The sequence below is a fragment of the Halichoeres trimaculatus genome, unplaced genomic scaffold (assembly GCF_033239565.1).
Source record: "Halichoeres trimaculatus isolate MK-OKI-2021-1 unplaced genomic scaffold, fHalTri1.1 fHalTri1_scaffold_10, whole genome shotgun sequence".
Taxonomy (NCBI): domain Eukaryota; kingdom Metazoa; phylum Chordata; class Actinopteri; order Labriformes; family Labridae; genus Halichoeres; species Halichoeres trimaculatus.
In genome coordinates, this window is record NW_027437187.1 from 22,395,353 (window position 1) to 22,422,432 (window position 27,080).

Genomic DNA, 27,080 nt, shown 5'->3' on the forward strand with positions numbered 1-27,080 from the left:
GTGCTGGTAGATCCAACCTGCTCAGAGACAGGAGGTGTGCAGATTGAGCAGGGAGACCACCAGGCTTCTCATCAAAAATGATAATACCTTCATTTCTTGTTCTTTCTTCTTGCCCCCTTCCACATTGCGTGACTTTGTGAAAGCAGGAAAGGCCACACCTGCGATCTCTGCTGGCGTTGGTGGGCACACTCGGCAAAGAAGCACAAGTATAAAAGCATGTTGGCAGCAGTGTACTGCCAACTAGAAACTATGTTTTGTGAGTTAAAAGTTCACTATTTTCACAGGGGAAGCTGGAAATAGTAGTGAATCATCCATTCTTCTAGAGTTGTACATGCATTGGTTACAGAAAAAAAAGCCAGTCTGTTTTGCCTGACTTACAAAAAAGGAAGGAAGGAGTTCCCAGCTTTGGTGCCCCACCTACTTTATACCCCAGCAGTTACTGTAAATATTTGCATGTAGAGAACAAGGTGCACTTCCTGTTACAAGAATAATACTCAAAAACACTTCAAGCTTGAAAGAAAGGCTGTGTAAATTAGAAATATCTTTTGCTATTTTTACTGTGGCTAAGAATACTTCACTGTATTCTCACTGACTTTACCTCTTAATTACGTAAACACATTAGTGCTCTTAAAACTAAAGATTTGTTAAAACATCTATGGCCGTTATTAACTCCTTGAGCTGTTTAGCTTCCACATCCTCCCTTTGTGTGATAGTTAGCTTTGTATAGCTTGTCGCCTAGCAGCGGTGTAAGGTACGAAGACTTTCACACACTTTGATTCACTTTCTTGCTGAGAGTTTGAGAAGAGGACTTATTGTAATATAAAAGCTACAACAAGCTAGCCCCCTCCAGGAGTGGTTATATAACTTAAATTCAGGACAAAATTATTATTTCTTTGGAAAATAATGTTTGAGAAGAAGTACTCAACCACAACATTATTATTTTCACCATGCTCAGTCATTTAGCTTCTTCCACTTTGCTGAGTCTGACTTAAGAATGACAGCTACAGCTAGCTAGCATAGCCAACAGTGCTCCGTCAGTTTAATTCAATAAAAGAACAGTTTGATACTTTGTAGCTACATCTCTTGCTTAGCGTTGATGAGCATATTGGTGCATAGTATAACTGTGGGGCTTCAATAAGCAGCTCACCTCCTTAATTAGCTGTTAAATAGGAAAGAGCTAGCTTACAACAGCTAGCTTCAATCCAAAAAGACAGTGTACCTTGAATGTAAGGGAAACTTTTTCCAGTTAAATTTCTGTAAAGTTAATCATAATTCTAGCACAGCTCTGTTACACTTCATTGTTTAACTTTGTCTATATTTCCAAACCGTCAAATAGAGACACTGTATTTACTTTCATTTAGGTTGCAACAGTGTTATATTCAGCTTGTACATACCGTTTGTGTTTGTATGGTGTTGCAGCATTTCCACTGTAGGGAGATTAAATGGACTGCAGTGCAAGCAAAAAAGAAGCATATTCAGTGCCAGGTACTCTTCAAGGAAAGCTGATCCTCTCCTGATGCTGCTAAAAAATGATGACTTCCTGTTTAGCATGACAACCAGCCTACTTCATTTTACACAGCAGACCCAGTTGGTGCATCTAGGATATGCTGGGTTAGCTTCGTGACATGTTTTTCAGTCGTGGGGTTGACTTACATAAAAATGAGTATAACTTTCACGCATTGTGAATTGGGGGTGTTCTTCATTGATAAAAACAGTAACAACTTTAACGAAACATCAGTGTGGCAAGCATGGTGTGTTTTAAAGCTCCCATATTATGTTCATTTTCTGCAGTTTAATATGGATCTTTGATGTCTTCATGAAATGGTAGTAACATGTTTTGGTCCAAAAAACCAATAAATCAAGCACAGCAGCATTGTTTCCAGGCTCTCATAGCCCCTCTGTTCAGAACGCTCTGATTTAGTGGGCATGACCTTCATATGTAAATGAGCCACTGCTGATACTACCCGGCTCTTCCACGTCACTGAGAGCGGCACCACAAGCTTTGAGTGCACAATGTTTAGAAAACAGCGAAACTCGTTTACCGTAACATTACAGGCTAAAACAACAGGCTAACCGCAGCTAAAGTTAGCATCCTGAAGCTAACACAGAGACAGGGGGACACTGAGGAAAAGCTCTTACATCTGCTCCACAGCACACAGCATTTAAAATACTCACATTTCCAGGGTCCAAGGTTTGTTGGCGAATGGTTGGTAATGCGCCTGGATTCAGGACCAGTCTATTCACTAGCCCTCTCTTGTACTGTCCAAAGTTGGAAAAGCAGTCGGCCGTGAAGTGACTAGCACACACATGCACAGTTTTACTGAGTGTAGCTGGCACATTTTCTTGATAAATGAACTCTAGCCACTTAATCTTGTCTTCTTCCGACATGGGCAGTGTGTGCATGGAACTATGTGGCTGTTTACAGCCAAAAACAAAGCAGTGATGGCTGCTGGAGCAGCAGCGGGGAGGGGAGTAGGCAGGGAGGGGGTTCGGGGGTATCTGCTCCGGTGGACCAATCAGGTCAGACTTGCTCCTGATTGGTCAAGACAGGGAATCGCTGATGTCGGCGAATCCCCAAAATCCAAACAACTCGTTTTAGGTCAGGATGTACAGGTTTTTTCATTAAATATCACATTTTGGGGACTAGGAGGAAAGCCAAAGACCCACAAATTTAACTTAAAGACTTAATAAAGTGATTTTTGCACAATATGGGACCTTTAAATTTGTATTTTATAAAAGCTAGGACAAGGACATACCTTTTTAGTGTTTAACAAACCATTTTGGGGGCTTGGGGCAGGACATTTGAAAAAAGGGACAGGATATATGGTCACTCTGGTTTAACCTGAATTACGCTACTGGTGAGTCTGGTACCTTGAGGCAACTTATGTAAGCTTAGAAACAGACATGACTTTGTCAGTCTTATGAATTGAAGAAATAGTTTGTTACCTTGGACACTTCCTGCTGAGTGTTTGCATATCTTAATGCCTCAAAAAATAACCTCAAGGCTGAAACCAGCAGCTCATTCACTTAGCTTAAAAAATAGCATCAAGAGTAAACAGCTAGCTTATCACCACAGCTTGGAGCTCACCAACTGATATGTTGACTTTTAACAATGCTGCCCCATCATTTCAGTCGTCTCATACCTTCAGCCTTTTTTAGCATCTGTCAGTGGGTCAAACTCAAAATGTGTTATCTCCTGAAACTGAGACTTTAAACATGTTTTTACATTTGCAGCAAAGGAAATGAGCACGAAAGATTTTGTAGCTGATTATTTTATGAATTTATTTCCAAATGTAAACTTCACTATTTCATGCATACAAGTTATGACAACATACATTATTCAACAATCTGTTATTTTTCATATTTGCATAGGACATGGTCACAATATATTGTCTAACATGTAAAAAATAATGCCATAAAAAGGTACAGCAGAGCAGCTAAGACCAGCACATTGAATGTGTGTAGAGTCCGAGGAACTGTACAACTGTAATACTTGAATGTAGTGATTTTGGTTTGCTGAGAGAGAAAAAAATGACACCTGAAGGGTTAGAGTGAGGTCATTAGATGTACTGGCCATAGCTGAGTCAAGAGTTATTTACAGATTAGATTATATTGGTGCTGAGAGGGGAGGCAGCACCATGGAGTCACTACAACAGGCAACTGATGGTGATGGGCAGAGAGGAAACGCACAGAGGTATCCAGAGAGCGACATTACACTGAGGAGGTACATTGACGACTTAACAGGTACAGGAAACAGAACCAAGAGGCTGGTGAGAGGCTCTCTGTTATGGAAAGGAGGTCATTCAATAAACTGAAACTGATAAAGAAAGCCTTTAACGTCAAAAATATCCATCGCTTGAGCAAGAAACTTTTGTCATTGTGCATTGCTCTGGTAAAAAAAAGCACACTGTCAGTACAAGCAGGACCACCTGGCAAGTGACAGATGTGATCTGCTGCTGTTTGTCTTTTTATTCTTTATGATATTTACTTGTACGATTGAATGGATTTGTTCATTGAAGTTATTATTTCAAAAATAACAAAAGTTTCTTTGTTGAGATGTAGAAAAGGTCCATTTTAAGCACAACATCCATCGATCAACACTTACAGCATGTAAAGTTGAACCCAAAGTGGGCTAGGTTCAAAATTTACTGCAACATTCATCTTTCCCTTCAAAGCCTTTGGTAACAACTTTTAACTGTGGGGCTTTTTAAGAGCTGCGAGAAACTCAAAGCTCCTTCTCACTGCTTGACAATCAATCTCTCCTATCATGGCTGCCTCTCAAACTTTATCCAAGACGTACAAAGCCGCAGGCTTTTGAAACATGCTCTCTTTGCCTTCAACTTTTTAACCATTTCATATCAGCGAATAATGAGTATTGCATGCATGTTGTTCATTCAAACCAGCATAGCCTCCCACAAAGAGCCTGTCGAGAAGTAGAGAGATCAAACCAGGGAAACGTTGACAATGAGAAACGTACCTTGTGCATAACTCACAATGTGTAAAAACCTCACAGTCAAGACAGACTTCTATCCATAACCTACGAAAATGCATTGGGTCAATGTAAGCAGCACAATTATAGCAAATGCAGTTTTCAATCCTTTGGAATGGTTGGGCATTTGTTTTCATTAAGATTGTTTATGTCAAAAAATACCTGTAATAAGCCATCATACATTACTTGAGTATTGTACAGCGAGAAAAACAAAGGAAGAAAAAAAGAATTAAATAATAACCAAATAAAAACAAAGCTACACAATCAAAATGTTTACATAAAGCAGAAAAGAAATATTACTGTACATTACATAAAAACATGTCACACTTTATAAAACTGTACAAGTTTGTTAAATGTCTGATAGAAGCTAGGTGTTTCTTTTTTTTACCCACATTTGTATCTTAATGAAGTTTCTCTTACACTTTTGGCACATCATAGCATCGAACACGCTTGTTCGATTGAGATCAGTCATGAAGAGTTCGGTTAAGACGGTCGGATCTGCGACATATTCACGTAATTACTATGACCTTTTTAAACACATCAAATGTTAGTCCTTTACATACTCAGCAACACTCAGTTCACCTTGAAGTATTTTTAAACATTAGCAGAAAAAGACAGCAACTGGTACACTGTTTACATTTTCTACAAACCTAGCTTTTCTGATTTGTTGTTGTTTAAAGTCTTTTTTTCAACAGATGTCTCAGTCAGTAATCTTGCTGAGATTACAGACCTAGAGTTGGATTAAAAAAATGCTGACAAGGAGTTTCTTAATATTTTACAGCTGACATCATTCCACGCATAGAAAACGTTCAAACTAAGACAAAGTGTGGAGCTCAGTAAGGTTGGTTTAAATATACTCGTAATATTTTCAAAAAAGGTTGAATATTTCCTGGAAAGACTACTGTTTGAATTTACAAGGATGTGCAGGACCCTGACAACATGGGATGATTATACAAAATGTAGCCCAGTGTTTTTTTTCCTTGTATGTTTTTTTTTTTTTACAGAAAAAAGTCTTTCTTTCCTTCCTTCTTCATTCAAGTAGGAACAAACAAAAAAAAACACCTATTTGTGCTACTCATTAAGCAAACAAAAGCTACATGATGGATGTTCTGAATAGATATGAAGGTACAACAAAAGTCAAATATTTCAAGAGGTATGATTTTTGAGAGAAAAAAAATAATGTACAAGCTTTAACATTTCATATGAGACAAATAAAAGCAACAACAAAAAATTACCATGACTACATTGCTAACTCACAATGCTGTGGTCTCTGTTCTTATGGAAAACTTTTAAAAGAATCTAAATAATGAAAATGAGTCAAACCATCTGAAATAGTCGTACATAGAGGTCAGGAAGTTTCCATTTCTTAATATTTTCCCCAATACCCTCAAAACAACAACAAAAAACCAATCTGTTCTTCTTTTTCTTACTTTTTGGATAACAGGTTGAGTGAAATAACCTGCATCCTGACATCAACAGAGTGTAAAGTGTTTCTGATTAAAGGGGTTATCCCCATCAATGGGGCTTTTCTTTTTAACAATATATGGCGCCTTCAAACAGCCTGCCAAAAACAGTCAACCATAATGCTGTGATAGAGTCCAGAAGGTTTGCTGAAATGACCTGAAGACAATGAAAAATCTAGGAAAATGATTAAAAAAGACCTTTTTCCTTAGAGGTTAATAATCATTTGACAATAAAAGCATATACAGTAAAAATGGACACGTACAAAACTGTGTTCAATGGCCTTTTGTGTTGAATTCTTCAAGTAGATTTGGTACAGTGAGAGTAAAAGTAATGAGATACTCTGCCTGTGGAGGCCTTTATGTCACTGCTGCAGTCTGGATGGATGGATAGACTCGCTTGTTGTTTGTACACAGTCACAGTTTGATTTCAGATGGTAGGAGCTTCCTGCCTCCTGCTGTAAGTCTACTGACCCTATAAGTCAGAAGGTGTTTTTTAAAGGGGTGTTACACTAAAAACAGCTCCACAGTGCCCAGTGCTTAAAGCAGGACTGTAGGACAGTGAAGACATTACAGGCCCCTCGGAGCTTGGCCCCTTCAGAGGAGGCGTTCCTGTGTTTCCAGTGTGGCGGGACACTGACCAGCAGTGAGCACCCAGGAACACCGAGGGTGGAGAAAGGGCTGGGAGACATTTCTGTGCAGCAACTGATGTGAAATAAAGTCCACAAACTGTCCCGTATCTGCTTTGCTTTGCGGATGTTGACCCTGAGGTAAATGTGCAGAATATGGATTAGGAAGTGTTGAATGAAACCTGCTTGACGAGCAACTAAGATGTTTTCTAAAACTGTGAGAGAAAATTACAAACTGAGGCGTAAATAGACTATGACAAAAAACAAAGTCATGGATAAGACCATAGAAAGCTGCTCCAAAGCAGTTTGAGGAAGTTTGTTTTCTTGTAGACATGGTAAATGTAAAACCCTCTCAGTGCTTCCTTCACTAAGCGCTGCTGATCAGTGGCATTCAGAGTGTCACCTCCCAGCCTGGAAACTAGTTGAACATCTTGTTGTGTTTTAAGGAAACTACTGCATTGGATCTAAATAAGGGATGTTTTCTTTCTGGAGGATGTTTGTGACAGAGCTGATTCTTCACAGCTTTAAAGAGAGATGGCCGCTGTGGAGAACGAGGGACAAGGCCCGCCATTCATGAACTTACACCTGCCAGACCGCCTTGAACAGCCTCAGCGCTTCCAAGGCGAACTTGTTAACATGCATGTAGCGTGAAGCACGGGATTGCAGGGGCAAGAGGAGGTTGAATTGGTGGTAGCATTAAGGTAGCATGATGACAACCGTGTGGAGGGGTTTAACCGGACCAACAGTACATGGGTGAAATTATTCCTGGTCATGGTGCTGAAGCATTAAGAGAAAATGTAGGCATAACACAGACCGGCGGGGCTGCAGCAGTTTTGATAGCAGTGCCCGTTTCCATGGAAGGTTTACTGTGCCTTTTGCCTGACTTATTGAGGCATGTCTGTCTAGAACACACAAGTGAGTTTTCTCACGGGGACATCTGAGCTTCACAGGCAGGACGACATGAGGCTGGTGAGCACTGCTCTTTGCTGATATGTTTGTTTGGTTCACATGTTTTTACAACAGTTCAAAAGCCTCCCCCTTGTTGCAAGGGAGTAGTTGGAAAGCAGCTGCTCGACAGTCTATGGATGTGAATTTGGAGCAATATTATCCTTGGCATTGAGAATTTTGACTCTTATGCAGAAGTGGAAGATTTCTCCCTGTGCTTAGGATGGAGTCGGGTAAGTCCCACCCACACTGCTAGCCTTGTCTAGGTAGTACTGTTGTTCATACTCTTGTCCTCACCCTGCAGGTTGGAGCAACCTGCTAATTATAGCCATTTTTCTGCTCACAGTTTCTACAGTTTGAGGGTGGGAAAAGGAGGAGAAGAGTATGTCTGCGGCTGGGTGTCTCCTCCTCTGTGCTGCTCTGCTCATGATAAACCTCTCCTCTTTTATCGAGACCTGCCCTCTCTTGCCTGTCTCCCACAGATAGCCCCTTTGTTCCCTGTGTGCTTTGGCCAAGACCGGCTCCACCAAGCACTCTGGCCTACATTTGACCCACGAGTTAGGCAACCTTACGCAATTCAGCTGGCTCTGAGCTGCGCCGTTGCTCTCTGGCAGGACAGGTAGATCTGGCTGGGGGAGGGAAGCAGGGAGGACTTCCCCGGGAATGGCATGCTAGCGATCCTGTGGGCTGTGAATGGCTTCTTGTGGGATGCAGCTGTTTCCTCCAGGGAGGCCACAAAAGGCAGGAGGGCAGGAAGTGAGCAGGCTGTCTGGCTCTACCTGTGACACTGCCAAGCAGCAGCCTCAGGCCTCAGTGAAGGGCGGCTTCAAACACTGAATAGAAGGCTTTCATTCACTTCTGTCTTTGGTACTTTTTCCTATGTGCTTCAGAGATGGATAAACCTTGTTTCAACTAAAGTCCCTTTGTATCCGTTGTGTGTGAGACATCGGCTGATGATACAGTGCTCTTCATGTGAGCGTTAACAGCTCTCTCTCTGGAAGAGGATGTTTTGGGGATCAAATTCTTAATGAACAGCATCTGTATCAAATTAGGACCCCCAACAACACAAAGGAAAAGATAAAACATGCGTTATGGGTATGATTGACCGTAAGAGTGTAGGATGAGTTTCCTCAACGTGAAAACCAACAAAAAAACAAAGAGTGCAAATTGTGTTGAGTGTAAGGCTGCTATATATGTACTGTATGTTTCTCTTCTCCATGTTCATTCTTTCAAGCTAACAAGGCCATCCCTGAGAAGGGCTTAAAATTCAACCCCTGTTGAATTTCAGAGTAAAGTGATGAGTATATTGTGCAGTCAATGTGAGTACTGTTAAAGTACTGTGGTATAACAGAAATAGTAACTGTCTTCAATCCTGAGGTGTGTGTGTGTGTGTACCCCTTCTCCTCACCCGTTCAAATTGGAAGAAATAAAGAAAAAAAACAGAAATCTGTTTTGATAAGACTTGTCAGGGTGTCTGTTTTTTTCTTCCAAACTTGTTTAGCTGACTGCAAACATACATTGGACAACTAGCCATGATCAGAAGCTAAAAAAATACAGACTTATGGTACAGAATGTAATATTGCCATCTGGGAAAGGCATTACCTTCTTTTAGGATCGCACAAGTAATTGCACTACAATAAGCAGTTATGTACAGTATGGTACACCACAGCAAGCGCAGGAATAGCAAAAGGAGGGGGCTGCTGACAACTGTGCAACACAAGTGTTATGACAAAAACACGGGCCTCCCAGGTCAGAGGCAGAAAGTGCGACTGGGTTTCAGTTTAAGGCGAGTTGGCGGGGCTGAGGGTGGGGCTGAGGGTGGGGCTGGAGGCATCCGAGCGGCTGTAGTCGCTGAGGGAGCTGGGACGTGTGGTGCTGCTGCTGCTGCAGCCGTGAGGCCTCTTCAGCATGCCAGGCTGGAAATCTGAGTGGCGCCGAGCGTGTTTCATCAGGTGGTCGCTTCGCATGAAGCGCTTGTCACAAAGCGGGCACCCGAACTTCTTCTCCCCTGTGTGGGTGCGGTAGTGGCGAGCCAGCTCATCAGAGCGGGCGAACTTCTTACTGCAGTCGGGCCAGGTGCACGGGAAAGGCCGTTCTCCTGTAAAACACAGAGGGATGGTGAGATGTTTAATCGAAAGTGTGCCGAACAAAAAACGTTCTTATCCTGGTTTTATTAATTACTTCATGAAGAGCAGACATGATAGAAGCTCTAAAGCAAAACGCTGGACGAATGATGCTGAGCATGCCCAGTCACCACAACAGAAGTGCTGCTGTCGAAGGGGACTAAATGGATCTGTATCTTAATCAAATGTAGTTTATGAATAAAACGATTCATAACGGACATCCAGGCTGTTAAACAGGGCTCTTTGATGTTTCTAAATTTGCATCATTTATCTAAAGCCTTCATCTCCTGGTGACTGCACTTAGTGTTTGCCCTTGTCCACCTCCATGCCGTCCAAACTTTGTTGCTCAATTTGCCAAATTTTCTTACATTTCACACATGTAACCTTGTTCACTTTGCCTTTTTCAAAGCACTTTAAGCTTAAATAAGATTAGATGAATGAGCACACTCTTGTTGAAAGCCAATTGCAAATCCTAAAATCCCTTTTTTAACTGTTTTAGCCGATGTTTACAAGTGTCTCTAAATGAAGTATGAAAGGGGATGGTCAGAGCTGTCAGGAAATACATTACACAAAGAAAATGTAATATCTTTTAGATTACTTTCAATACTTGTAGCACATATGATTAGTTTACACTGAAATAAATAATATCTATTTGTGTGGATCCTCTGAAGAGAGGCACAAAGCCCAAAACCAACTTTAACCCCATAATTCTAAACACATCATATTCAATACACAAGTTTCACAGACATCTGTCTCTTTGACATGATGCATAGTTTCTTAAAATCTTTTTAGGACATGTAAAAGAAAATGTATTTCACCCCCTTAAGGATTATCATTCCACTATAGACAGCAGAAATTGTAATTTAGTCTTTTCAAAGTGGCTGCTATCAGGAAATCATCCAAATACTTATATTTTCTGGAAGGTGGTTGTTGTTGTCGTTTTTGTTGTAGAGTAACATCTATATTGTTACTAATTTGTACAAATAAGTATTTTCTGCATTAGAGGAATACCTATTTACCTAAACATATCCAAGAAAGTTTCCAGAAATCACCAAATATGTCAAACTTTATACAAAAAATAATCTTAAACAAAGTGATTTAGCAATATTTTTTGTGAAAAGGGCTAATAAACATCCAGTAGAGATAAGATTTTTCTGGCCATGTTTGGATGGGTCAGGTTGTACAGGGTTAAATGGTAGTAACAAACATTAAGCACATGTGATTTAAGGCTTATTGGAGAAAGTATGCATCTCATACCAAACTGACAGCATGACTTTCATGAAGGTTTTCTGAGCTTTTTATCCGTAGGCCTGTTAGCTGTTGGCCCTTTCAGTCATGAAAGTAGCATTCACAAACCAACACAGCATTTACCCACTCTTGCACTCACCATGCAGCAAAAAGCCCTCCACAGTGAGAGACGTGACTCATCGTGAGGTGTTTACAGGTTAACAAGTTGTGAGGACTGCCATGCACGACTACAAGACATTTTTAGAGGCAGAAAAGTAGGCCTTCTGAACAAGCGTGTGCAGTTGGCAGACTCTGAGTCATCGAGGAAAATTAATCACAAGTTACTGCAAAGTCTTATGGGTCAGTATGGGGAAGGATATCAAAACCGCAAGGAGACATCTCCGTCACAAAAAGTCTGAAAAGGCGGGATAGGTGGACCATGGGACTTGTGGTAAATCTTCTAAAAAGTGAGTGCTGTGCTGAAGACGCACACACTGCTTAATTATCTTAGCTCCAGATGCTAATCACACTCACAACGGTTACCCAGCCCATTTTCCAACATGCAACTATCTGTGACTCTGCGCATGGGAAAATTACACCCTTCCCCCTTCCATCAGGCAATAAAAGTGGGCTTTGACACAAATCTGCTCAAAGCCAGATGGTTCTATATATCTTGTGGTTTTCCTCTATTCTGATGTGGAAAAAGTGTGCATAGAGCCTGAACGCTGCTTTCTGTGTCCCCTGGCCACTATGTCTATTACTGTATTCCGTTTACTTCCATTTCAGTGAGTTTCTGCCTGACAATAGCCACATCCAGCTTCTAATTTTACCAGCATGACATTGCTGTGCAATACAGAAGGACAGAGACGATTCTTTAAATGCTGTGCTTCTTTCTTGGGAATATGAATAATCTATCAGCATGTGCGAGGAGGAGGATTCGGGGTATGGAAAGGAGCAGAAGATGCGTGAATGTTTATGGGTGGCATGACAAGTGAGAATAGACCAGGAAATGCGGTCTTTGTTCTGTGTTTTCCCTCGAGGCTACAATAGAAACAGAGCCCTTCATGAAACACTCACATGCTACCTGATGCCAGTGAGTCTCAAAAAACAAGAACTGAGTGCAATACTAGTCTGCATCCCCCACCCCCACCCCCACCTCCCTCATATACTGCATGGTTACAAAACATGCAGACAGACAGAGCAAGTCTAGACAGCCCGGTCTGTGTTCCTGCCTCTGACGCCTCACCTCAGCTCCAGACAAACTCAGTCTGCCCTGCCCTCAATGGCTCCTACAGGCCCATGCAGGGCTAAGCGTATGTAAACTCTGTAACTGACATGTAATCATTTGCATTCACACACAGAGTCCCCTTTCCAAATATACCCCGGCAATCCCCAACTGATTCTAAGGCTAGTGCACAAAGAAACAAACCACCTGTCCTGTGAGGTGCTCGCTTCATAAAAAACAAGGTTGTGGTTGTTGGACCCTGTTTACATCTTGGATTACACCCTAAAGAAAAGGCAGTTCAACCTCTGAGGAAGTGAAGTTGAAAGACTCCAGATAATTATTAAAAAGACTCCTGATAATCTAATTTCATACCTCGTGGTAGCCAGAGAAGCAGCCTGTGCTGCCTCCTGGCACTGCAAAATGAGTTATTCACTAAAAAGTAGAGCTTAGCTCTGCGGGCTGCTTAACGCTCAAAAACTAGTGTAACGGATCCAACAACATTAATATTTAACCAGACACCAGAGAGCGGGGCTGAGATATCAAGTCTGACTGCGCTGATACAGTAATGCAGTCATAGTGGAAGCATCAGGTATCCAACAGCAACTCACCGGGACGCGGCAAATTATTTAGAGCTCTGTGACTTCTAAGAAATGCAGAATTAAGAGGAACACTGCCTGTTTTCACCTCCCGCTAACCTGCTTTGGCATTTGGGTCAGCAATATGAATATGGATTTAAAGCCCTGCTGCTTTAATGTCAGATTTTAAAGAATCCCAAAAAATTACAGTGCCCCGTTTATCATTTGCTGCTTGTGGTTGCAGGGAGAAAAACAATTTCTGCGAACAGAGGGGAGATTTAAGGAGCAGACACTTTGATCCAGAGTGGAAAAGATGATAATAGGGGCCATCACCCTGCATGGTAGGAGGATGTCACTCTGCGAGATATTTCAGGAGACTGCAGCTATTACTCAGCATCTCTGCTGAAAGAGAAATGCTGCAAGCTACTCCCTTCACTCTGCTCTCATTGCATCCAGCTCCACTTCTGTCACAGCAGGGGAACAGTGCTGCTCATGACGCCACGCACCTCCGATTGGCTCGCCTGTCTCTGGCAGCGTCCAGATCGAAGGTGTGGTTTGTGTTTCTCAGAATGTGTCAGCTGCATCGGGCGAGGGGGGGACGGGTAATAAGGGAAGCTTTTCCCCTAACGAACACAGTGACCCAGTTACCCGTTAAGTGAGTTACATCATGCACACAAACTGTACCTCTACTAAGCGCTAGTGTTCCCCCTCCAAGGAAATGTGATTATGTCACAGGTACTCCTGTTATATAACTGTTCTCTCTGAGGCCACTGGGTCAGTAAATAAACAGCTCATCTCTGCTTTTCTCACTCATCCTTCGCTCATTCATATCTAAGAAGTTTGGCTCCTTGCTTTCAGCAGAAACTGTTCAAAGAAATGGAGTCTGAGCTGCTCTCTTAGGGTGTAAGAGATGCTGTCGGTGCTGGCGAGATCAAATCTCATTTTTGACGTGAGCAGCGGCACAGGAACTCGACTCGGTCACCTGCTCCAGATACCCGCATTTCAAACAAGAGTAGATAACATTCCTGGTGTGTCCTCAGGCAAAGGCCAAATTCACTCTGTGTACTGCTGAAAGCTGCATGTGAGTGTGCCAAGAGAGAGCTAGAGTAAATAGTTCTTCAGGGTGAGAAGGGGTGACAAAACTGAGCTCATATGGGTGCATCAGAGGTCTCCTTGAAGTTCACTTTGCCCCATCTGCACAGTGAGAACCAGAACAGGAAATAGGAAGATTTGCAGGGATCAGAACAAACACAAGCTGCACACTTGACATGCATGGAAAATTCACAAGCACCCAGCTCAGTACCACCAAAGTCGCACTGCAGATCACAGCTCATTAAAGTCAGAGCTATACCTCAATTCAGCGCTAGCTTAAAGGCACAGTCAGCTCGGCAACATGAGATGAGCGTGGCACCACTTACTCCAGTGGCAGGGCTCAGCACAATCCTGTAATTTGGTCTCATGTTTACAACAGACTATGACCTGTTACCAGCAAAGAGCAAGCAGACGACCATTCATGGGATTTTAGATAATACTAAAATGACTACGGGCTGTTCATCAGGGCAAACCCAACCATACCCAGACCTTACTGCTGCACGCAATATCCCATCATACCAGGATAAACACTAACTGAGGCTTCTGCTGCTCCACTTTTGGTTGTTCTCACAGCAGTATATGCAAAAATAACAACAAAGGCTTACAAAGGTCTGCGGTCTGTTCAAAAATAACAAAAGTCAACGTTTGAGATCAGAGGAACTGCTTACGTGGCTATTTGTCCACATAAAAATGATCTAAGTCTGAAGAAGAGGAGTAACCATGAAAACAACTCTCTCAAGGGCTCTGTTTACCACATGGTGGCTATTTTCCTGTGATGTCTCACTCAGGAACAGAGGCTCAAATGTTGTTATTGTGTTGCACTGCTGTGCCCCAGATTTTCCGTTGAATGAATGTTGAAACAACTGTTATATGGTCACAGTTTCAAGATTGATCAGCTGCTGAAATGGCAACAGAGGACAAACATCTAGAGGGATCTTCTTTTAGCATACGGTAACCTGCTGCTTCGATGGCGGCTAAGCTAGCATTCAATCACTTTCTAGCTGACATTACTTGTAAGCAAAAATCTAAACCTTCCCATCGTTTAGTGCAGCGCCTCTAAAGTATTTAACTTTGTCAGGGGACTTTAAAATTGGCTGCTTTTCCAGGTTTCAACTTATTTTTGATAAAACAATCATAAAGAAGATGATTGGGTCAGGTGTACAAGATAAACATAAGTCTAAGCTTAGAAGAAGCTTTAAAAAAAACAGAACTCTTCTGATGTTTAATCTTCTTTTGTCTTTATTGAGGGGGACCTTGCTTCTCGCTGAATGGCCTGCCTCCCCTTGTGGGCCTATAGCTGTCATGTTGTGAACAATAGCAGTAGCCTCGCTCCCAGCAGGAGAGGCACTCCTGTAATGCATTTCAATCGGACAGGCTGCGTGTTCTAACCGTAACTCACTTCCCTTGGTCTGCACTGCAATGAGCTATCGACATTCACCCAGAGACGAACAGCAGGGTCGAGTGTGACTGTCTGATTCCTGCACACACTTAGCCATACATTACTCCATCCCTTTAACTCTTTGAAGGGAAGGCCGGGATAGCTCGTCTGCATTTACCAGCTCATCAAATTTTGCTCAATTAGCTAAAGTGGGCACTCTGTTTCAACCTTGAGTGCATGCTAAAACAACCTGCAGACTGATGTGTTGCAGGCAGTCTCTTTACCTCTTAGAGTCTGGTTAACTGAGGACATGCCAACAGCTGCAGCCTTCAATGGGAGTTTATATTCGGTCTACAAAAAGCAGGTGGGAGCAGAGATGCCTCTTCATCTATGACTCTCACTCACGCAGTACGATGCCAGCTCATCCACTGATGAAGTTTGACACTATAGCTCTTATGAGATAGATGTGCCTACAACCCAGAGCCAAAAAAAGAACCATCGTCCTGCTGGGTCCTGACAGGTCTCACTTCACTGCAATAAGAGATACAGGCTGCAGATAGTGTCAACCATGTAATACCTGGCACTATAATGTGTGTGAAAGAGAAATGTTTTCATGTGTCACGAAAAATCATCATCCTACCCTTCCCCCAAGACTATACAAAATACTCATCTTGTTCCTGAAGGCCACACCCCAGTGTGTTGCGGTCTGCCACAGTCTGATTTATCATGCAGGGAGAGGGGACACACCTTGCACTGTAGGGAACATAAACAGCTGAGCTGAGACAAAACATTGCCTCTTACATTGGCTCCACAGCAATTTTCAGCTATTCCTCTTTCAGTCAAGAAAAGTCAGGGTCTACCTCCAGGATGGGGACTGATGAGCGCTGACTGACAGGAGTGCTCTCTGCTGCAGAGGTCACAGCCCTTTAAACGCTAATCAGATTAGCTGCAGATGTAGCTGAATAAATGACCTACATCAATGGAGGGCATTGACAGTGAATATCCTGGTATCTGACCCAACCCCCACCCTGCTGCACTGTATATTCTCCGTCTTTGTGCTGCAGATCCCTCCCTTGCATGCGAGATGTGGTTGGTGGTTTCTGAACAGTGGGGGTGAAAACTCTCACTGTTCCACAGGTCTATATCCCTCTCTTCCTGCTGCCGGTAATCAACACCACACCTCAAGCCGTGGCCAGGGCTCGGCCTCGCAACACAACACGCTCGAGCACCTACTTTGCTTTGCCAGCTGAAGAAGGGTGGGAGGGGCTGGTAGGGACATAGAGCAGCTTTTATAGAACTCCTCCAAAGAATACATGAGCCCTGTGGGCCACTGAGAGCAACACAGACGGGGGACGAGCCAGTAGAGCTTTTCAGAATCCACCATGCATGCTGGGCTGCATATTCACAGTCAACTCTTGTTCATATCCCAACATTAGGAAGATGCCATTCCAGTGTCAACTGTACATGTCCACATGTAGCATAGCATATGGACAGCATGTGCGTCAGCACACGCCTTAGAGATGCCTTTCATGCAACAGTAACCCTGCATCAGAGGATTACAGAAGACAAGATGGAGGCCCCGCTTGGATTTATTTACATCCTACAGATCAAGTAGATTTATCTGGTACACTGTTTTCAATGGACACATATCTAAATGCTAAAATGGTCTTCAGAGGCCTGACAGATACTATTGAGAGAGAGGGCTTTTAGGCAAAAGTCTCCCTCAGTAAACAAAAAATAAAAACAAAGTAGGGTTTCTTGGTCGCAGTTTTTGAAACCACACTGGGAACATAGCACTATCATGATGGCTCCATTAGTCTTGACTTGAATTTGAAAGTGCTGAAGCTAAATGCTAACATCAGCATGCTAATGTGTTGACACTAACAGAAGTCACATGCTTAGTGTGAAATGAGTTAATACTAAAAAATCTGGTGAAATCAGGGGGATAAACCAAACAACAGGTGTAGGACCCACAGCACTGTGATAACAGTTTAGTTATCATTACACAGCAAAACTCCTCGCTAGTATTACATTAGCTCATTGAATGACCTGTTTCCTGATTTTTGGACTCCCAAACAGTCAAATGTGCTTTCAGCATTTCATAGCTAACTGTTAATGGAGCTAGAAATCATCTGAACAGTAACGTTGGCTGTCATTGATTTTTAGATATCTTTTAAAATAAATCATTTTAATTACACAATACAGGTGGGTGTTACTCTGTGTTTTTACTGTTTGTTGTCTTTATAGTTCATTTTCATCCTACAAAATGATAATGGTTCTTAGCCTCCTGGATACTCCTCCTGTAGGCTTCCAGAGCTTTCTACCCTGAGCATTAGGTCAGAGTAAGTCAGCTGCTGTGAAAATGGTTTATTCTTACAGAGAGCTACAAATAAAAAATCTCTTTTAAAATGTAACCATGCATCAGTTGGTTGTGGAGATACTGTCCTCAGAAATATAAACCTCGTAATATCAGGGTTATTACCATCACTATGACACAAAACTCGTAACAAAGCTGCCTGGGAATCATGAAGCCTATGAAGAGGTTTTGCTGACCGTGCATCAAGTAGATCTTGTTGTAGATTTTTGAATAAAAGTTTTAAAATCTTGTGTTGTAAGGCTGAAAGTCAAAGAGATGCACCCTCTTTGGACTACACTAATAGATTTTTCTAGCAATCCGTCTCGTAATTGTGGAAATATCTTTGTCCACATCAAAGTGTCAGACTGTCCAACAGACAAACCGTTAGTGTGACTAACAGATTTTATCTGTTATGTCACTAAATGGGGTCAAATGGGAACTGTCGTTGTTACTTTTACAAAACATCAGAAGAAATGCAGCTTAACTGGGTGGGGGCTGGAAATCCTGCCACGTGGCAGAGAGACACACTGACCTTTTGTGCCCCAGTACAACTTTTATCCACGGCTGTGCCAGGGTCAGATTCAGCAGGAGCAGGAAACCCCATCTCCTCCCTGCTACCTCATCACTGCCACCAGCCACACGGGAACACTGGGCACTCTGTGTAGCAGCACTGCCAAATATAAAACCACTGGCAGACACACCGTATATATAAAAGGTGACTAATGTTTCTTTTTCCATGTGGAATTTGGGATAATTTCACATTTGAAAAAAGAAAGGTCATTAACTGCAGCTATTTGGCTGAAAATACAAGGTTTGCATGAGTAAATGGGTCTATATGACGGTCCACAGTGCTGCCAGGTGGGGACAGTTATTTTTCAGGACAGGGGTTTGGGACCATCTCACAGTATTGAGGTACCCCTAGCAGAACACAAAGGAGGTCAAAACAAAACCTCAACCCAACTGTAAAATATGTTATTAGGCTCTTTGTCTGTGAGATACATTGACCCTGTTCCTCCCTGTGATTTAAAATGGTTTCAAATAGGTCTCGAACACTGACAAGATGGCCTTTTGTGAGTCCCAGCTGTGGGGGGCACAGACGGCCCAGGCTGTTCATTCTGAAGAAGACATGACTTGTAATGAGCTTGTCAGGGGCCATCTCTCCTTTGGATATGGCAGTGTGCATGACATGACCAGAGCAGAGTAATGAGGCTTCACAGAGGACACCATGTACTCTTTCCAACACAGCAACACAGCACACCTCTCAGAAAAGAGGGTCCTCATTGTTAAAAGCCTGTTGTGCCTCTTAAGACAAAGAGTTAGAAAGGAATGAAGTTTGGGGGGTGGGGGGGCTGAGATGGACTCTTAAAAAGTGCCATGTATCCTTCATCTGTTCCATTTATAACTGAGGTTATCTGCACATTTGTGTTACATGACTGAATTTTCCGCACTACAGGATCTGTATGTGTGTCCCTTTGGAGCTCCACCTCCAACACTAAGAGCTCAGACAAAGCTGCTTGGTAATCGTAGACTCTTAAAACCATGATGGATTCCTGACCATCAAACTCAGTTCAATATGTCACCTCCTGTCTGCGACAAACAGGTGTCCCTGTTAATACGATGTCAGGGAAGACAACTGTGTTAACCTCTCACCTGCCCTCTGCCTACGCTGATGACCACAGGAATGACATTGTGCGCCTTCATTCTTAGAGTTACATCAGAGGGGCACCAGTTTGGCCTTGAGGTTAAGTTGTGCACCCGATGTGCAGAGGCTACAAGCTCTCAAGTGGATGGTCCAGGTTTGTTTCCAATTGGTAGCCCTTTTCCCATTTGTAACTTCCCACTCCCTCTACTGATTTCCTGCTCTGTCTGCTGTCCTATCTCGTCTGAATAAAAGCATAAACATCTGTAAAATATATCTTGAAAATATAGAGTGATGATTCAGGCATGGTTAAAGACTTTGTCTGAAATGATGAGATATTTGAGAGTGATATGGTGCATCAAGTCCATAGTGGCACATCAAGGGATGATTGAGGTTCTGTCTACACAATGTTTCATCCGAAAACGCAGTGAAAAAAAATTGCATTTACAAGAGGGGCTGAAAATGCTGTAGTAAGCATGCCAGGCCTATAGTTGGTGCTAAAACTGTCTTGTCCAGAAGCTGCTTTTGGGAGATCTCCACGGAAGAAGAATTGAGAGAATCATCTGGTGTATTGGCAACTACTAAGTGCAGAAGTGGAGCAAGAGGTGTACATTTTGTTGGCAGATTCAAGCACAACACAGTAGTCCACGAGGATCATAACAATGGTACTGATGTCCTGATGTATGTGCTCGTGTGAAGCGGAGCGTGATGTCAGCCACTGAAAGCGCGGCTTACTGTTTCCATGATAGCAGTGTCAGCAGCATTACAGAAAAATTCAATTGGAAGGACTGTTTTCAAAAGTTTGCGTTTCAGGTTGGCTAAAACACTGTTGGCGCGTTAACGCAAAACCAAAATGGAACAAAACTTTTGCGTTTTACCCTAAACCGTTGTCGTCTTTGGTTGCCTCCCTGAACTACAAACTGGGCTACTGCAAGTATGAAACTATAATTTTATGTTTTCCCTTACATCTACTATGTTTGCAACAACCTGTTAAGACTGCACAAGCAATTGTAAGGGGGTTTCGAGGTAAGCTAACTATTTATACATGGTGGTACGGAGAGTTTGGATGGGCTCTGTTGGTACATTTTGTACATTTTGCAAATAGCATCACAAAAGAACATTAAATGTGAATGGATAGACCAATTAATGACTTACAAGTTAGCTAGCATTGAGCTACTGAGAATTTTGATGAGAAAATTGTTGCCTTTCATGGTCTGGCTAATGTTTTCCATCAAACTAGCAACCTGAAAGATATTAACTGAGCTAATGTTGTGTGCACATGCAAACAATGGGATTGTTAGCTTCATCTAACATACAGTTTTTGAGATTCACAAAAAGCAAAATCTTCACCAGATGATGGTATACAGGTTTTGGAACCATATCATATTAAGGCAATCGGCCTCTTTTGCTCTCTGGGCAGCACTTGCCAAAATGCTAGCTAGCATTGCTACAGAGAATGTATTCAGATACTGGCTAACAAATCCTGTAAATGTCTGCAGATATCTGATTTTAGAGATTACATAATTCCTGACGTTAAGTGTTTGCAGTGAAGTGTGTGAGCAGTACTGTAAGTGTTGGCAGCAGATCACATAGCTGTTAAATGCATTTTTTCTGCACTGTAAATAAACTAGAATTCATTGAATTTAAGGAAATGGTAACAAATCAAGGCACAGGGATTGTAAAAACCCTGTCCATTCAATCTTTAGGAATCTTCATTAAAAAAATGGTAATTTAGTGAATTATGAAACACTTGCAGTCTTTCAGGATTTTCCAAAGGCAGCAATACAATATACTCATTCTAAAGCTCATGAAATGAAAAATGAATATCTAACATCATAGAAGAAAAGAGAAAAATGTCTTCAAATTCTTGCTTGCCTTGACATAAGAATTGATGCTTCTCTTCATAAATTACCTATTAATGAAGTTTATCTAAATTTGTTTATGGGTTGGATTTTCTGTGCTGCAGACATGGCATAAAATACAACATGGCTCATATTTCAGCTCTTCTGCACTGAAAAATCTCACACACACACATTGCAGAATCTGGGATGATGACGCATGGGCGTTACAGGAGTCAAGTAAGGACACCGAGTCCCTGGCTCTTTGTTTGGTGTCTATAACAGTGTTCCCCCCCTCAATTAGATAGCGGTGTTTGGCTGGGACTGACTGGGTTGGAATCCATTCTCTCCTGACTCTGCTAGTAGGGGCTGAAGGGAAGCACACTGCGAGAGTCTGGCTCTATGAAAGCACTGCAAGGTTGGCTGAGGCAGCCAGGGTGAACTCAGATGACCCACATTCTGGGACTATCCAATCAAATAAGCAGACTGAGCCATTATTACCAGAATTTATGGGACACAAACCAATCGTGAAGCCAGATACTGGGGCATATGCAAACAGAACGGCAGGCAAAGGGAAATGCTTAATAGGCAAAGAGACAAGGGCAGGGCTAATACGGAGCAGTAACGGCACACTAAAAACACACAGCCGAGGCTAAAGGGAAGCACACACTGTGCTCTCTGAGGGCGCTGCTGCAAGTTTGGCTGACACAAGGCAGCTGGACTGAGATGACTCACGTTCCATGACTAACCAATCAAATAAGCAGAAAATGTCCTCTTTACCAGAAATTAAAGGACACAGACCAATCAGAAAGCCAGACAAACAGAATATTTCCCAAAAGAAAGAAAAGGCTGCAGGCAGAGACAAAGGCAGGGCTGATACTCACAAATAAACCTGCACTAAAACCCACAGTACAGGACACACAGGCATTTGATTCCTTTAAGGAAGTTATCTGAACAAAGATCATGGAGAGTTATGAGGCTTTATCCAAATGTCAAAACAGTCTGAGTGGCTAAGCCTGATTTTGACAAAGCCTGCAGCACAGCACAAAGCTGCAGCTCCCATAGAGAGACAGCGCAAATGTTCATAACAATAATCTATATACAATAATGTGCATGTTTAATATTTCCTTTTTAGATATGCTTTGATTCTGGTCAAAAATGGCATACATATGCAATTTATCTGTGGAATGATGGATTATGTAATTTGAAGGAGAAACATAGACTCAGATGGAAAGACAGGAAAGAAATAATAGGTCAGATAGAGTCTCTTGTTTGAATATTAGCCAAAATAAGGGGTGAGATGTGCAAACAAGGGGGCTCAATGTCAAGTCAGTATTACACAGATGTGGACTTCTGAGAGATGTTTTTCTGAAGTATTGTATTTCTCACTGTTTGTGTTTATTAGAAGGGGGTCAACATGAGACGTTCATCATGTGACCCTGATAGCTGTGTTTGGCTGTTGTTGCATGCATGTGAGTGAAGAAAGCAGGATATATCAGTAGGAAGAGAGGGGGTGTGCATGAGCTGCAGTCTACAGAGCAGAGAGGGGAGGAGAAGCTCCTCGGTCTAGGCTCAGCTAGCTGAGTCTGTTGCTGGCCAGATCAGCTGGCAGTCTGTCTAGCGGGGGTGTGGCACATCATAACAAAGGGCTTTGGGCAGACAGGGGACTGCACGTCTCTTATCAACCCCCCAATTTGAGTCGATCTACATCTTTTCCCCCTCTTTTCTGTAACCGATTCTGCGGAATGCTCAGAGCAAACATGGAGGTATGGCGCGTTAGGAGAGACAAACGAAACGCAGCGCTAATGTGGAGCACGTTTGAAAGCGTCTCATCCTGCAGTCAGTGTTATGGTAAACGGAGCTTACCGAAGCGATCAACAAAACTTTTTCAAGGTCCTTTTTAGTGCATTCTTGACTTGTTTCGCGATGCGCCCTTTACGCGTTTGGGTCGGTTCTGTTCTTTTTCATGTCGCTGTGAAATAATCTAACTAGGGTTTTTATTAATCGCGATCACAAAAAGAATGCAAGTGTAAGTCTAGTTAATGTGTATTTGTGTGGTATTTTACAGCAGTTTCGACCGGCAGGCCCACACACAGTTCAATGCAGGCGAGGGGGGAGCAAGAGGAAAGCAGCGACAAAGCTCGCGGACTTGAGTGGGAGTGGCACTATTTTAGACTCCCTCCCTCCCCCGAAATTATGAGGACATCTCACAAAGTTCACAGAACTTGCAGGAAGAATAAAATAATTAAACCATGCACCAAATCTGACCTTAGCTGCACTTTATGCGCCAAATATTTCCATTTTAAGGAGGATCCGTGACTATTCATACCCATAACTCGATGAAACACAGTAGACTAGTCATTCCCCTCCTATAAATCATTCTGACAAAACCGCACTTCTTAAGAGTTTTCTCAGTTTTAATAATCCAAGGCGTTGTCATAAAGGCTACAATAAGTCATGTTCAAAGCAACAAACATTTGCATCCAATGAAACTGACCTGTGTGTGTCCTTAGGTGGGCTTTGAGGTGGGATGATTTGCCATAAACTTTTTCACAACCTGTATAGTGGCATTTGTGCTTTTTCTGAGGTGATTCTTGCTCAGTTCGACCTCGCGATCTTTTGCCTCTTTGTTTGAGCGAAGGATCGGAGATGGTGGTAGGTGTGGCAGAGTTTCCATCATCTATGAGGTCCGGCATGCTCTCATCCTTTATTTTTGCCTGCTCGGCAACATTGTTGGGAGTCTGCTGGTTAAAATCCGCCAGAATCCTTGCCACCACAAAAAGAGAGGAGTTATCTTTCACCAAAGGCTCTTTAATTTCATCTCCGTTCTTGGGGGAGGACGGGGTTTCTGGTTTAATCTCCCTATTCCCTTTAGGCGCGTGAACAATTGCACGACTGGACATTGAAACAAGGCACTCGGCTGCAAAGTGATCCATTTTGTCTTTGAAACAGCCCCCTCTGCTCCTTAATGACATTCAGAAAAAATCAAATGATGGCGTGTGAGGAAAAAAAAAGTAGTTGTTCCGTGGTTCCCTTTGTGTGGTGAGGAGAGGAGGAGGTGGTTCTCATCAGAGAGAACTGACTTTATGATCTTACCCGGCTTTCCAATATCATCAACATCCTGTGAGAGAAACGCCTCGGACAAAAACGCAGACAAGCCCCCTCAGACACACGGGTAGAAAGCAAAACAAACCCAATGTCTTTGTTTAGTGCAACGACGCTGGTAACAGGACCTCTACAAACTTGGATGTGTTAACTCCCATCGCGGCTCCAAACACTCTCCAGCATAGTGAGTGTGTCTCCTGAGCGCCTGTTCCTGCTGGTTGTATCCATGCTGGGGGCGTGTCGACCGGCAGCGCTCGGCAGCATCGTAAGAGCAGCCGCTCATTCATTGGGTGCTGCGTGTCCTCTAATGCACCCGGCAAGGCGAGTTACTTGGAAGTTTCACCACAGGTTGCCTTCATGCATTCAGATGATGTATCTCACATGCGACACATTATGTACTGCAGGGAGCTGTAGGAGGAGAACATGCGACTAAATGAGAGGATGGATGGAATGGTGGGGGAACGTCTTGTTCTGCAGGATCCAGAACAACCCGCTTGTATGAGCAGGTGTTTGCTAATTTGTATCCAGCAATGATTCCTGTTCCTGCATTGTGACGATTAATTACAAAATTAAACTATGATAAAATAACATGTTAAATATGCTTAAGCTTGAAAACGTTTCTTTAATTATTTTTGTTTTATATGTACACATACAGTCGTCGTTGTTTCATAGCAGTTGAAACTAAGAATCTTTATCATAAAATTGCCCACTTCCTCTGTAACATACAGCCAAAAATGAGGAAATGATAAAGCACACACGTCACAACAACAACAACAAAAAAAAAACATAGGACCAAGTGGGTTGTCTTTTCAGCACTAAGCTCCACTTCATCACCAGCAAGATGTCCCTGATACTTTGAATATCATTTTGTCACCTTCTTGGATCATCAGCGCACTCAGGGGCTTCTGGCCAATGAGACAGTGCGCCAGCAGACAGACAGCTCAAACACTTCATACAGCCAAATTATTGGCTTAGCCTCCTCAGATTCCACACAGGCAGAAGCCTTCTTCACAGTCTCCCAAAGTCTTTTAATTACACCCTTGTCAAAGAAGGGATAGTGGTGTAAACGTGTCAGGTTATAAGTGTTTAAACTATTGTTTGTGCTGCAGTGCAACCACGGTGAGTAGATTTATTTTTTCCTTTAAATGCACACTTATTTTGTAAGAACAAACAAATCTATGAGGACAGAAGCTGAAAAGTTGCATCATATTTTCACTGCAGTGTTCAACAACTTAAATTAGTATTCAAGGGTTTGTATGTGTTCTCATTGTGACCCATTTTCAAGTAAAGTATTCTCCAAGTTATACCCTCAGTTTTTTCATTTCACTGAAATTTCTTCTCTAATTTATCCCCCTGCAAGAGACAAGTGACACCATTGTGGTGGGAAAAGAGTCACTGCTGTGCAAATGAAGGTTTTGTTAGCCTGAAACAATTGTTTATTTCCCAGCACTAGTTTTACAGCTGCTGTATTTGACCGATCTCCACACCAATGAATGACATCTTTAAAAATAAAACATTATTGGTTAATTGAAGACTTTCAACATGGAAACTAGTTGGAGTGGAAACGACAAGTCATTGAGAGCTACAAAGTCCAAGCAGAAACCAGTTGATACTATTGATTAGCAGCAGACTAAGCTTGAATATCCCTGTTAACCCTGTGAACCCGCATTAACCTCGTATTGAAGAGGTTTTATGGATGTATATGTCTCAGATTAGGACCTAAGCAACAGTTTAACTATGCCTCATCTATTCTGTGACTAGGCCCTGCGACATTGAAGCTCTTCTTAATTGAGCTCATATGAGCAAAGATAGTTTTTCAAGCAAATTATGATGCACAGAATTAATATTTCACCATGCAAATACAGAATTAGACCTGCTTTCCTGCAGCAGCTGATGCTCTCCTGTGAGAATGAATGCACACTTTTCAGCACTGCGCACAAAAGCCCACACTAGAAAGTTCCCAGTGTTTGCTGAGCAAGGCGATGTGGTATTCAGAAGGCCATCTGGCTGTATTATTTTACATATTCTTTCACCACAAAAACGGGGTGTTCTTGTGTTTCATGTCGTGCCTTAGCTATCTCTTCTAACAAGGGCACGTCAAGAGCGCACAGTTCCTCTTTCACAGTGATATTTCCCAGAGCTGTGTGGAAACTGCAAGTGTTTATCAACTCCCACTGGGTGTCAAGCACAAGAAGGCCAAAGAGACGGTGAGGAAATCAGCTGCAGATTATACAACCAAACCTCTCCAAAGGTAGCATGCAGCTGTGCAAAGGATTACTTAAAGAATAAAAATCTGTCTGGGAAAAAAAGTGAGATGTCTCTCTGTGGCTGCAGCAATGATATAATTCAAGAGACCTTTTGTACATCTTCATATTCCCGGTACAAAACCCCCATACGTAGTGTTCAAACAGCACAGTGTCTGGCACTGACATAAAGTTCTCAGGCAGGAACAGCACTTTGATTGGCCTCTTCACTTCTGTTTGTAAAGGAAGAGATCCTCTTTGAGCACAGGACAGTCTGACCAGAACAACAATCTGGCAGGGCTGTCATGTCAAGGCCAGCCTCTCAAGAAAGAAACAAAGAACCAAAAAAGCATGAAACACCACAAGTGGATTCAGACCCCTGGCAGTTTTTTTTTTTTCTTTTGGAGTGAGCTGACCTCTGGCTCATGACCCAAAGTTGATCCCCACATTTTGGTGAAACACTGAGTCAGACACTAAGTTGTTTTTAACTGCAGGGAAAGCAGTGTAGTGTTGTTTTTGTTAATGCTAACCAATGAATAGACTTCAAGAACTGGCCCTTTTTTTATACCAAAGGAAAAGTAGAAAGACAAGAAGGAAAAAAAACAGTACTTTGTCAAGACTCAAATAAATGCTAGTTTCTCTGGGACTTGATACAGTACTGCTTTGCGCTAAATGCTAGCATCCCTTTACTGTCATTTACACAAAAGACTGAACTGTAGTGGGTATAAGAATGACTATAATCAACACCTTAATTCT

The 27,080-nt window shown here is 42.4% G+C and overlaps 1 protein-coding gene across 1 annotated transcript; it reads right to left on the bottom strand.

The window, feature by feature from the left end:
* Positions 1–3,266: 3,266 nt before the first annotated feature.
* klf13 (Kruppel like factor 13) lies at positions 3,267–24,467 on the bottom strand. Its single transcript, XM_074677300.1, has 2 exons — positions 23,474–24,467; positions 3,267–9,621 (listed from the first exon to the last, which is right to left on the bottom strand). Exons 1-2 carry the CDS (start codon positions 23,949–23,951, stop codon positions 9,305–9,307), a joined length of 795 nt encoding a protein of 264 aa, XP_074533401.1. The 5' UTR covers positions 23,952–24,467; the 3' UTR covers positions 3,267–9,304.
* Between the last annotated feature and the right edge of the window lie 2,613 nt (positions 24,468–27,080).